Here is a 12,055-nt window from a genome sequence, read left to right on the forward strand (position 1 = left end):
AGTTGAGCAGAACAGAAGCAGCTTCCTGTTTTGTAAATATCCTTGTGGTTTTAGAATTTACTTTGTTCTGAATAAAGTAAAGAAATTTTCATGTTTTACTAGAAAAAGCTCTGAAGAAAAAAAGCTGTGGACATAACCAGTTTAAATTAACATTCATTTTTTAACAAAAGGCCAAAATTCTACAATCTCTCCTTTTAAATCCAGTGTCTCTTTGTTCTTTACTGCTATAGAAATGCAGAACAGAACAGTCAAGCTTCGTACTGAATTATGAAATACAAGTCTTCACTACAACTGAACAAGTCTTGCATTTATGAGCAAATGAATGTTATTTAACTTGCAGTAGCCCAGAAATTATAGCAACAAACATGAATCTCATACCATATTAATATATAGAATGCTAATCAGAAATAAAAGATTCAGTGGTGCGTAAAACTTTTTATTTTTACTTTTTACTCCTATTGTACGTGCTATGAATGACCAATGCTGACCTAAATAAATTTTTTAATAGTTTAATTAATAAAACAAAGGTATGGGGTACCTCATCTTCTGACATGAATGAATCACGCTCTATTCAGGCAAGTTCAGGAGATAATCTTGGAAACTGTATTAGTGTGGAGTCGGCAAAACACGGAAGCCTGTATCATTTTCAGTGAACTGTAATGACTTTTATGTAGAAACTGTAACTGCAGGTGATGTAACTGCACTGAGGATTGTACTGTTCCTTTCTAAGGTATATGCCACAGACATAGGGAAGGACATTTGTTGGAAACTATGGAGCATTTTGCCACTGATTCTACTGCATCGTCCTCTCACAGAAAGAGAATTCTCACAGATGAAAGAACATCTCAAAGACTAGAAAAGCAACAGAGGCTCCAGAGGCTCTAGAAAAGAGGCTCCAGGATAAAATACCCCAGACCTCCCCCAGTACTTCTCATATTGTTCCATTGCTTCCTTTTTTTCTACATTGGTTTTTTAGTCTGCCTTTTTTCCATCTCATTGTTTTAAGGTAGACAGATGAAAATAGATGCAGGAGAAAGAAGGTTTCAAGAAGTGCTGTGTAGTTACAGGTATTTGATCAGTAAGCTAAACTGATTACTCGATCCTGGAGAAATAAATAGTGACTTTCACTACTTCCCAGGCACAGGATGCCTTCTGCTGATAGCGTGCTGACCAGGCTCAGGCACTGGGAAGGTGCAGTCTGGCAGTGGTGGGTAAAAAGCACAGACAGAAGGCAGTGATCCTCCCTACTTCAACTGAGAAGAACAGAATCGAACAGTTTGCTATCAGCAATTCTGTAAAAATCATTATATGGTATAATTATAATATATAATGGCATATAAGTCATATTGTTTTTATTGCTGGTACTTAATGCTTACCGGATTGTTCCGCTGAATAAAATAGGATCTTGGAGAATGATTGACAGCCTGGATCTCAACGTCTGTAAGGGAAGCTTAGCAATATCTATACCATCAATGATAATCCTTCCTATTCAAAAAGAAAACGGATAGTCTGCTAGACTGTTTATCATGCCACACAGCTGCTGGCAAAGACATGGCGCACTTTCAGCTTGCAATGCATACAGCAGGAACAGGCCTTGAATTGTGTATCCCTGCATTCACTAATGAAACAAGTTTTGGTTAAGCAGCAAACATAATTGTCTTGAGACTAAGCCTCAACTGGGAAGAATACGAAGTATACCTGTAATATTTTATGAATGATTAGACACACTACTTCTCTGCTTGACCATTACTGAATATCTATCGAAAAACAGGAGGTTACTTCAATCAGGAACTAGTTACCAGGGGGAACAAGCATTTCAGAAAGCCTAATTACTACTGAATGCTTTGAAATTTTATCACCAAACACAACTGTCTGGCTCTGCGTAAGGGTCCTGTGGGCGATGTGGCTGGGAAACTGAGGCTAAAATTTTTTGAGAGGCATAGGAAGACACTCCATGAGGTACATGGCTGTGGTACACATAGCAGGAAATATGGCAGGAAATCCCAGGGCAGCATGCCAAACTGCAATCCCCAGTTGCTGAATTTTCTGGGCCCAGTGGGTCCTATCCATGCCTGGTGCGTGGATCCTTCATTGTACTTGAACACCTTCCCCTTTTATGGTTTGCTCCTACTGTTGTGATTTAACAGAACAAAAGGACTTTTGCTTCTGTCAAGTGGAATTTTTATTGATCCAGCTTATCAATGGAATAGCTGTTACATGACAGATGATGCTGTATTTAAACAAGACCAGAGAACGTGTCCTGCAGATTCAAAAATCACACCTCAGAGCTGCTGCTGTTAAGAAAACGACTATCAAAGCGCCTTCAGGAGCTAAGCTTGACCAATATGAAAAAAGGTAATCTTACCCTCAAAAGTGTCAACCATCCTGAAAAATGCAAGAGAGAAGGAAGATTTTCCACTGCCTGTTCGGCCGCAGATCCCAATCTGTGATACAGAAATCAGATGAACATCAGGTGAGCAAAAAATGGATAATGTCTGTATTTGCCACTTAAGATGAGTAGATGGAGGAGCTGTTCTGATCCACATGATCCTCATGTCCTCCAGACAGTTCAGTTCACTCTGTACCTTTAGGGGTCTGAGCATTTAGGGACAAATCAAGGCCAGTCCTATGTACAGGAACAACAGGAGAGTGACAACAATGGGAATAAAGGCAAGAGAGCCACATGGGAATGATGGAAAGTAGGTCTAACGCAGTAAGAGGTCACTGTTGCTTCTTTTGGCACTGTGTGCTGACAGCAGGGCACTGGGATACCGAGAAGTGGTGTGTAGTTTAACTTCTCACTCTAACCTATGCCTAAACACACCAAACTAAGAAACCCACAGACTCCTTTCCAGTACACTACATTCTTTTAGAGAAAAAAAATCTGTAATTCAGTCATCAAAACATACTGCGGTATGTTTTTTCAACTTTGTGATTTCTATGATGTGCTAGTCTAAAGAGTTTCTCAGAATCACTGCAGTTCTTTACCTTTTGTCCTGGAGAGATGTGGGCATTGACATGCTTTAGCACTGGCTTTAAGTTGCTGTCGTATCGGACACTGAGGTTCTGGATTTGGATCTCCCCTCTGTCTGGCCAGTTCTGGGGAATCTGTGAGGGAGCTGTACCAGGAGCACAGGGGAAAAAGAACTCCAAAAATTAACCCTCTCATAATAAATTAATCAGCTCATTAAGTGATTTACTATGTTTTTCATGGTAATACACTGCAAAATCATTAAAATTTCAGCAAGCTCTTTCTGCATGCTGCACAAAACTGCACTTACAAAGGAGCCCTTCGTAATTTTCAGCTTCTGTTTTGAGAAGGCCATTGATTCTTTTCACTGCACCCAGCTGGATCTCCATGTCAGCCAGGTTACGAACCATCCAATTCAGATAGTTAGACACCTGATGTAAAGCAAATACACTACTAAATTCCAGATTTTTAGTAGTTTGCAACATTTGACCAGCATGCAGTTTATATTCCTCCACAGTAATACTCATTCAGCCTTCATAAGCTGACGTTGTGAATGAACTGTGTGGCACATATCAACAGGGTGACAACAGTGACTAAAGGTTACATCTCCTAACTGCAGTGCACAGATACAGATACTTTGATACTATGGGGATCTGATCTACACCAACCGGAAAGAGGGAGGGGAACAGTAAAGACAGGTGAAAAGACATAATCTTGTTAATTTAAGGTTTGGCAGTCTAGAATGATGTACCAGGGCATAATTACCATTGATGCACTGAAAAAACATTCTTCACAATGAAAGACAACGTAAAAAATATGATGCAACTTGGCCATGTTTTGTTGACATATTTGAACTAGCATTTCAATGAATATTTTATCTAAAAACTGAAGAAAGCATACACTCAAATATGTCAGCCATTGAATGTGAACTGAATTTAACACATGGTTTCAATGATGTTACAGTACCCACTATAGATGTACAGACACCTTCGATCTTCCTGTTCATCTTTGTGCCTGAAGAATTACAAAAAAAAATGTTTGGGAGAGACAAAAAGGGTCTTGAGATTCTTACCATAAGCGCATAGGTTAGTCCCAAGCCTACAAGTCCTGAAGAGAGTTTCCTATACAGGCAACTGGTAATAGAAGTGACAGCTGCTATGAGTACCACACATGCTCCAATGTACTCCTGAAGGAATATGAATAAGCTCCATCACTATAAGTCTACAAAGGATTAAAACATTCTTATAACTTTGCATACCAAATAACAAACCCATTGTACAGTTTGAAATACAAGCAGAAAACAACACATAACTCCATATAGACCCTGCCTAGGAACCCATTCTCATTGCTGTTAGCGTGAGCGTGCTGTTTGGAAACGCTGTTGTAGACAGAAGGAGTTGTACCAACACCCTTTATCTTCTTCTGTAGAAGTCAACACAGATATCATAAGCATGTAATGGAGGTGGCTGAAACCGTGCAGCTGATGTTACCTGGGGTAGGAGGGAAATGCTCATGTGATCCACTCTGTGAGCGGATCCTCTTTGCAGCTGATGATTGACTGCTGGGTGGCTACCATCTGTATTTGTTGAAACAAGTTGTTCTTGCACAGCATGTATCTATTAGTTGGACTGTGTCTACCCATGATGGGCTTTTTGGCTTTAATTTAAATCATTAGTGATTTGACTTCCCACAGACAAGTCTTTGAGTAAAATTATGTAACAGACTAGAAAACAAACTCTGTATGAGAGAAATTGTCATTCATTTATGTTTGTACTGTTTAGTGATACAAGCATTGATCGGAATTAGGGACTTCAGATATGTTCTAGGACTGAACATATGAAAGGGTAATAACATTTTATTTAAGTCATCTCAATATCTGAATTTAAGTAGTAAAACATACCAGGTAAAATGTAGTCCAAAATGGGGATATAGAGCGTGACACGAAATATAAGTTAACATATGTTTAGCCCATATAAAAGGAGCCCATGTTAACCCAACAGCAGTACTACACCTGTATCTAACAAAGTCTGATACAAATATCACCATCCACAATGTAAAATTCCTGATTTGCTTCTTAGGGAATTATTTTTAATAAGGCAAATTTACTGTGGAAACGGGTATATGAATATCTTTGGCATTCTTTAGTGACCCAAAACCAGGCACAAACCTGCTTATAGATGTTGAAATGTTCCTGGGGAGCCACAAGGCAAAGGCCTGCTGACACTGACTAACACAGGCCCATTATGCATCCCGGCTGGTGGCACAGCTCAACCAGCTCTGATCACTCTTTACACACAGAGGAGTCAATGTGACCTATAAAAACTATTCTTGTCTTGGAGAAACAGCTGCAGGCTATGTGGAAAATTCGTACGCCATTCAGTTTCCAGGATGGGTTGGGCACATGTTCATTACAGATGGAGAGATATAGATATAAAGGGTAAAGGTACAGCTTCAAACCCCAGATGGGGCTGGATAACTGTTGGATGCCTCACCAGATTGCTTGGAATGAAGTCAAGTAAATTCATTGTGTATACACAAAAATAATGTACTTGCCATTCGGACTTCCAGCCAGCGATTGGCAGCTGTAAGGAAAAGGGAAGCAATATTGTTGGAATCTGTGTATTCAAGAAGTTTTTGTCGAAATTTGGCTTCATACCTAAAAAAAAACAAAAAAAAAAAAAGAAAAAAGAAAGAAGAAAAAAGAAAAGGAAAAAAAAAAGGAAAAAAGTGTCAGGCCTTGAAGACTTGGAAAAATGGAAAGTAAAATTTAATTTCTGGGTGTATATGCTCATGGACAATTTGACACAGGTTCTAAATCAGCCTATCAATAGTTCAGTGTGACATCGTCTGTAGACTTGTATTACACATGCAAACTGTATTTGTACGGTATCTTCAGGAGTAAATGGATGTTATTGCATTGATGAAACTCTATATGGGACTTCTGGATCACACTGGGCATTTTCTAAATGTATTTTATTACATAGTAATGGTGAGAAAGACAAATCTGAAATGAAAAAAATTAAAAATATATACAGGAGAGAAATAATACATGCATGTACTTGTGAAAAGAAGTATTAATGCTGTAGAATGCAGTTCCTCTTCTCACTTAATCATATAAGCTCAAGTTTTAAAATTTATATTACTGTAGTGCCTAGAAATTGTAACAATTCATAAAGTATAAACTCCAAGTACCTCCAGTCATAGTAGCTCCAGCGTTAGACAAACTTGTTTGTCCTTATCACTATTCAAATGGAGCACTTTGGAAAACAGAAGTCCAAGCACATGGTCCAACAAAAAGTAATAGAATGGAAAGAACTGTGGTGGTGTGTCCCCCCCACTCCCACCAAATGAATTAGCCACAGAATACAAAACAAGAAAAACAAACCAGTTTATTATAGTGGATCTGCAGCCACTCATCAGAATAGCTGCATCAATGAGTTCTGCCTTGAATTTTGCAGATACGGAAAATGATTCCCTGCTACACCTATTTAGACTGGGATCTCGGCAAGCATGCAAGTCAGCCAGTCAGCCCTTTTAGCTGCGTATATTTATTTGTATAGGTCTAACTTAATGTGATGTTAATAATAAAGTGTTAATAATAAAGAAGTCTGGCACAAAAGCCTTTTCCAGGGTAGCAACAGAGCTTGAAGACCTGAGGATCTAGTTTAAGCACCCAAAACTTGCCTTTTTTTCCCCTTTATTTCATTAGCAAGTTTAACAAAATTGCTGATCTCCCCCTACAAAACTTTACCCTATTTATATAATTTAGCCATTATGGCTGCAACAAGCACTGCTTATTTATAAATTCAGCTCTCCTTATACTGATATAAGAGAAAGACAGGACAATGTTTTGTTTAAGTATGAAGTACATGGCTTAGAGAAGCTTTCAAATTTGTTCACTACAGAGTATCTTAATCTTTCTTCTGAGTATAGTATAATAAAGTTATCACTTCACATAAATAATTTACGCTTTTGAGGAAAAGAAATATGTGCCACTTTGTGGAAATAATTTAGCTGTTCACAACTTAGCCACGTGCCGAGACATGAGAGACATGTCTGCTATGTGCAATGGAGAATGGCCTGGGCTGGCTCCGAGCGTGTTGGTGTGTTTGCATAGCCTAGAATGGTCGTACCTGAAAGCAAGCATTAGCGTCACGCAGTGACAGAGCTAGCGAGCCCTGCCTTTCCTCAGAACTAACTACCCTCGGTGCCCTACCATACAGAGACGGCTGTGCTGCTTCTGGAATCAATTCAGTCACGTTTAATTTTCATATCTCTATACCATGAGGTATTACGTGATGCAGATATGCCTTAGAAGACGTGAAGTATGCATCATGAGCCAGTCATGCGTATGCAGGTGGAATGGGGATGCAAAGTTATTACTGTCGGTGCAGTACTGCAGGAATATCAGAATTTCTGCTCAGAAAGTGTCCCCAGATTACCAGGCCTCTCAGACCAGTCTTTGCAGAAGCCTTCACATTTATATTTTATTGATTATTTAGCACCAATGCAATCTGAAGTGCCAGATAGCAAGCTATAAATCAGGCCAGGGCATCTGCTGAAAGTGTATTTATAGTTGCAGCAGTAGCTGTCTTTCTGATCTCCCCCTGGATTTTTTGTACATTTCTTTCCTTATGCATTCTGAGCAAGTGCAGGATGGAAAGTTGCCAAGGGTAAGGACACTCCAGAAACAGCTGGCACCTCCTAACTTAATGACTGGATTCCTGAATTAGTGTTATTTTTAGGGATGCTCAAGCTAGCAAGTCTAAACTCCACTCCGGCTAATATGTTAGGCAGCTGAAAAGCTACACAGTCCTAAAAATAGCTAGGTTACCAGCTGAGGCTGAAGGCTGGCAGGCAGATGGAATACAGAACTTACTGAATGCCCATGGCTCTTGGGTCAGACACACATCAGTTACTGCAGGTTTTAAGAAAAAGGAGACACCAAACAATTCTTTGACGGAGGAATTCATTTCAAGAGGACAGGAAGAATCAAGAGGGAATGCTCAAAATGATTGGAAGATATTAGCTAGATGGCATTAAATATTATTCATTGTATCGACACCTGAAAATATACACCCATAATACCCTTAAGATCCTCTTGATGAAGTAGAAGAATACATGGATAAATGAGAAAAGCAGTTAAGAAAGGAAGTGAATTTCCTTAAAACTGAACGTAGACATAGCTACAAACCAGAGAACACTGTTGGCACTTAATGAATTCAATAAGCACCAACTCATTGGCACTTATTGAAGTGGAGTACCAATAAGTTGGCACTTATTGTGTAACAGTAATAATAATGGAAAATACTATGCTGTTCTACTACTCTTCGGGAAGTTACCTTCAGTCAAAAAGAAACAAATTCTTAAATTGGTTGTTCTTTCATTGAGCTATTTATATCCTATTTAGAATAGTTTAAGAAAAGGTAACTTTGTACATTACTTCTATTATAAAATTAACGTTATAGGTTAGGAAGAATAAGCACTACCATTTCAAAGGTAGAATGGTAACAGTAATAATTAACCAACAAGAAGTGTCGACATCTAGAGATGGGTGTGGAAGACAGTTGACTGCATTTGAGTCAACCGGGAAAAGACAAGAATAGCACTAATGTAAGGAAAGCAGCTGGTAAGCTCACCAGTAGTTTTACCTCTCCTAGCACCAGTGTGACTGCCATTTTTGTAACACAGATACACAACCCAGGCATGTTATCAGGTATTCCTGGGCTCCTCTCCTGTGAGCTTATGAGAATAGAAAATGAAACAAAACAGGTGACAACAGACTCTGTCTCCAGCTTGTGTATTTTCAAAATCAGTATAAACAACCACATTTTCAGCTAGCAACCTGAAAAATAACTTAGGGTACTATTGTATCCTCTAAAGTCACTAGCATGCACACTTTATCTTACCAGGACATCGCCTCATACACAAATTACTCTGACACAACAAGTTAGTGCATATTAGTTGTTCCATGGAAACTGTCCAAGCACACAGTATGCCACACTGCACGCTGTGGTAATTGCAAGCTAATTTAGCTTCTTAAATCACATTTGCCCACAAGTATTTTTTTGAGCTGCACGCAAGTGGATGGAGAGTTACTGCAGGGCAGCTGACGCATGTTAGCTTGTTTTTCTACAGTAACTCCTTCACATGCAAAATGCTTAAAGTTCTTCAGTATTTTGGAGTTCCCCCTTACCAGTGTTTTGGGAACTCTGGATTCTGCGGGTGATCCAAATAACAATTACTTATAGCTGCATAATTGCAGAACAGAATCAAAATTAAGGTAATGTATGTTTCTTAAAAAACTGTACCTGAAGGCTCGGATGGTGGTAAGACCTTCAACAGTCTCTGAAAAATGGGAGAGTAATGGTAGCTGAGTGCTGTCATCCAGCTGCTGCAGGTCCCTGGAGAGGGTTATGAAAAGAATTTTGTAAAAAGACAGTTTTGTTGTGCAGTTATTCTCTTGAAACAGGCCCAGGGACTGAAAGGGAGTAATCATCACAGTAATTATATATGGAAGGTTCAGATAGATTGCAAAGCAGTGCTGCATGTCTCTGAGCAGCAAATGAAGACCCCAGGAGAATTTTTCTTTTACTATTTGAACACAAATGGTGCTGGAGTTCTGAATGGGTCTTTTCCCTTTACTGTCTTCCCTCATTTCTGCTATATTCCTATTTCTTATACTCAATTATTTGTTCATTTAAACATCATTCTGGCTCTGCGCTGAATATAAATTTAATGGGATACTGCAAATAAGAGCTTGAGTTAAGCAAAAGGCAAAATGCAAATTTTTCTCTCTCCCCTCTGTATCTCCAGTTGACAACACAACTTCTCACTGAGCTAACAGTGTAACTCATACACAGTAGAGTAACTGAGAGCCTGCACTCATCATTAGGTTGTGCTTCTCAATTTTAGTTTAGTCATCAAATCAGTGGAAGCACATGTGGGGTGAAATTCTATTTAGACTCAGTTCCTTCCAGCAGCAAGTAAATTGGTTGCAGACTCCCTCTCAATCCACTCATACATGAGCAGATAAATGCAGCATTGCTGCAAATGCTTCTCAAGCGCAACTGGGGAGGGGGGAAAGCTGTATGACCGTAGAAGGACAAAAATCACAGATAGGGCTAAAATTTTTCAACTTGTTAAAAACTGAAAGGCACCCAGAACAAGAGACAATGGATGCTTCTGCATGTTGGATCTTTAATGGGCGGGAGTACCACCACGGTTATTACTGCATTCTCCAGCCTCTCCCTGGCTTTATAGATTTCCGCTTCCACCTGGATAGGCAGACATTAATTTCCCTGTTCTGTCACCACATTGTCTTGGACATACCCAGGACAGAACCTAGTTGGGGTTTTTGTGTCTTGTGAACTCTAAGAAACTTTGATCATGGACAGAGACCCTGGCTCATGCCTCCCAAAAGTTCTGCCTGAAGAGCTGCAGACAAAGGCACTTGTAAAATTACACATTTTCACTCTAGTGGATTCGGCTCACTTTCAGACAGGGCCATGGCTTTCACAGGACCAAATTTAAACCAGAAGTTCCCCAGCACTGCAAGATGTTTCTACTGCCAGAGTGATACTGGTTTATGCTCTTACCGTGATGCGACTCGGAAGTACTTCTGGATGAAGTAACACATGATTGCGAGGGGAACCAGGGCAATGAGAAACATTGGTGTGACGTATGAGATGACAGCGAGAGCAGATACACACAGCAACGTGGAACGACTCAAGCACTCCAGGGTAGCTGGAATGTGCTGTGTAGATAAAGAAGAATAAACACACAGAATCTTCCATAACATATCAAGTTTAAAAGTGCATTATTTCATTTACTTTTCTCACACTTACACAAGGAAAAAAATTGTGAGGATTCGAAGCACTAAGCATACAGGCCCGGTTCTGAATTGACTGCTGGGATTTGGGAAAGCCTGAAGGGATTTCTGAGGGGCTGCTTCACATGTCTGCATTGCAGACCACAATCCTCATGTCAGAGGATTACAGATGGGATGCAACAGATAATTTCAGTGTCTGCATTGATCCTATGAACTGGCAGTGCAATCTGGGGTAAATACTGATAATTTGAATTTCAGCCATTTCTATTTTGGGCAACAGCACTTGCCTTTTTCGCATTTCATTTGCTCATATATGTCAAGTGAATGTGTTTACCCACTTTTTTAAAAAGTAGATTCTCTTAACTTGGGGATATCACTATTGATCTAATTTTGCTTCCCTTTTCTATACAGGGCATCTTAATCAAATAAATGGTTTTTCAATGTGCATTTAAGATGAGGAATTCATTCTGAACCTAGAAAATCATAATGCAAATTGATACAGTAGTCAAATTATACATCATCAGTAAAATTCATCTAAATGAGTCTATAAAAAATGAAAATCCAATCTTTCAGACTGGGAAAGATAGAATAACTTGGGAGCTTGAATACACTTAGGTAGTACCTGGTCAATGGTATTGCAGTCAGCTGAAAATCTGTTCAATATACTTCCCAGAGGTGTTGTTTCAAAAAACCTAAAATGAGACAAGGAATGGGAAAGATTACAATACTGATACTAGAATAGTTTTAATTCTTTTTTTGTCTTCCTTAAGCTAGCTACCATATCACAGGCACAAGCAAATAAATTGACAACCACAGTAAAGTTTCTCATTTTCCCCTGTAACCATGGCTTTCCAAAAAAATGGCAGTCTTGAACCCAACAACAGCAAGCATGTCCCCAGCTCCCTCTACTGCCTAAGTTATGCAAATCACATGATTACAGTTAAAAAAAATAAATCTTTTCAGATTTGCAATTTGAGGCCTCTTCAATTTATGAAAAATGCAAGCGAAGTTAAATGGCAGGTCTTGCATTTTTCTGGGAATAGAAATATGTAACTAAGTACAACTGTTCAAATAATATATTAAAAGACCTTTTCTTTACATTTGCATACGCAAATACACAAACTTCGTTGTTGCTTTCTAATTGTTAACTGTTCCATACCTCATGTTGAACCTGAAGTCTAATTCTATTCCAGAAAAAAAAGTTTTTTTAAAAAAACTCTGAGGTTTTCCATGTATATTATTTCTCCATGATT

The 12,055-nt window shown here is 39.0% G+C and overlaps 1 protein-coding gene and 1 long non-coding RNA gene across 22 annotated transcripts in view; one reads left to right on the forward strand and one right to left on the reverse strand.

Moving 5' to 3' along the window:
• The window catches only part of LOC128909100 (uncharacterized), a 62,439-nt gene that overhangs the window by 11,644 nt on the left and 38,740 nt on the right, over nt 1-12,055 (forward strand). For 4 of the 20 annotated variants that reach the window (XR_008466227.1, XR_008466224.1, XR_008466225.1 and 1 more), the window contains exon 3: nt 731-2,473. The exons of the other annotated variants lie outside the window; for them this stretch is intronic. This is a non-coding gene — a long non-coding RNA (uncharacterized LOC128909100). The remainder of the gene's footprint in view (nt 1-730; nt 2,474-12,055) is intronic. 20 annotated transcript variants of the gene reach the window in all.
• Nucleotides 1-12,055, reverse strand: part of ABCC8 (ATP binding cassette subfamily C member 8) — an 80,673-nt gene that overhangs the window by 6,331 nt on the left and 62,287 nt on the right. For both annotated transcript variants that reach the window (XM_054200316.1, XM_054200318.1), the window contains exons 27-35: nt 11,425-11,494; nt 10,570-10,727; nt 9,283-9,375; nt 5,525-5,627; nt 4,044-4,157; nt 3,282-3,402; nt 2,989-3,119; nt 2,366-2,444; nt 1,377-1,485 (exon numbers count right to left, since the gene is read on the reverse strand). In XM_054200316.1, coding sequence (XP_054056291.1) covers nt 1,377-1,485; nt 2,366-2,444; nt 2,989-3,119; nt 3,282-3,402; nt 4,044-4,157; nt 5,525-5,627; nt 9,283-9,375; nt 10,570-10,727; nt 11,425-11,494 — 978 coding nt within the window. The remainder of the gene's footprint in view (nt 1-1,376; nt 1,486-2,365; nt 2,445-2,988; nt 3,120-3,281; nt 3,403-4,043; nt 4,158-5,524; nt 5,628-9,282; nt 9,376-10,569; nt 10,728-11,424; nt 11,495-12,055) is intronic.

This window comes from Rissa tridactyla, chromosome 4 (genome assembly GCF_028500815.1).
Source record: "Rissa tridactyla isolate bRisTri1 chromosome 4, bRisTri1.patW.cur.20221130, whole genome shotgun sequence".
Taxonomy (NCBI): Eukaryota; Metazoa; Chordata; class Aves; order Charadriiformes; family Laridae; genus Rissa; species Rissa tridactyla.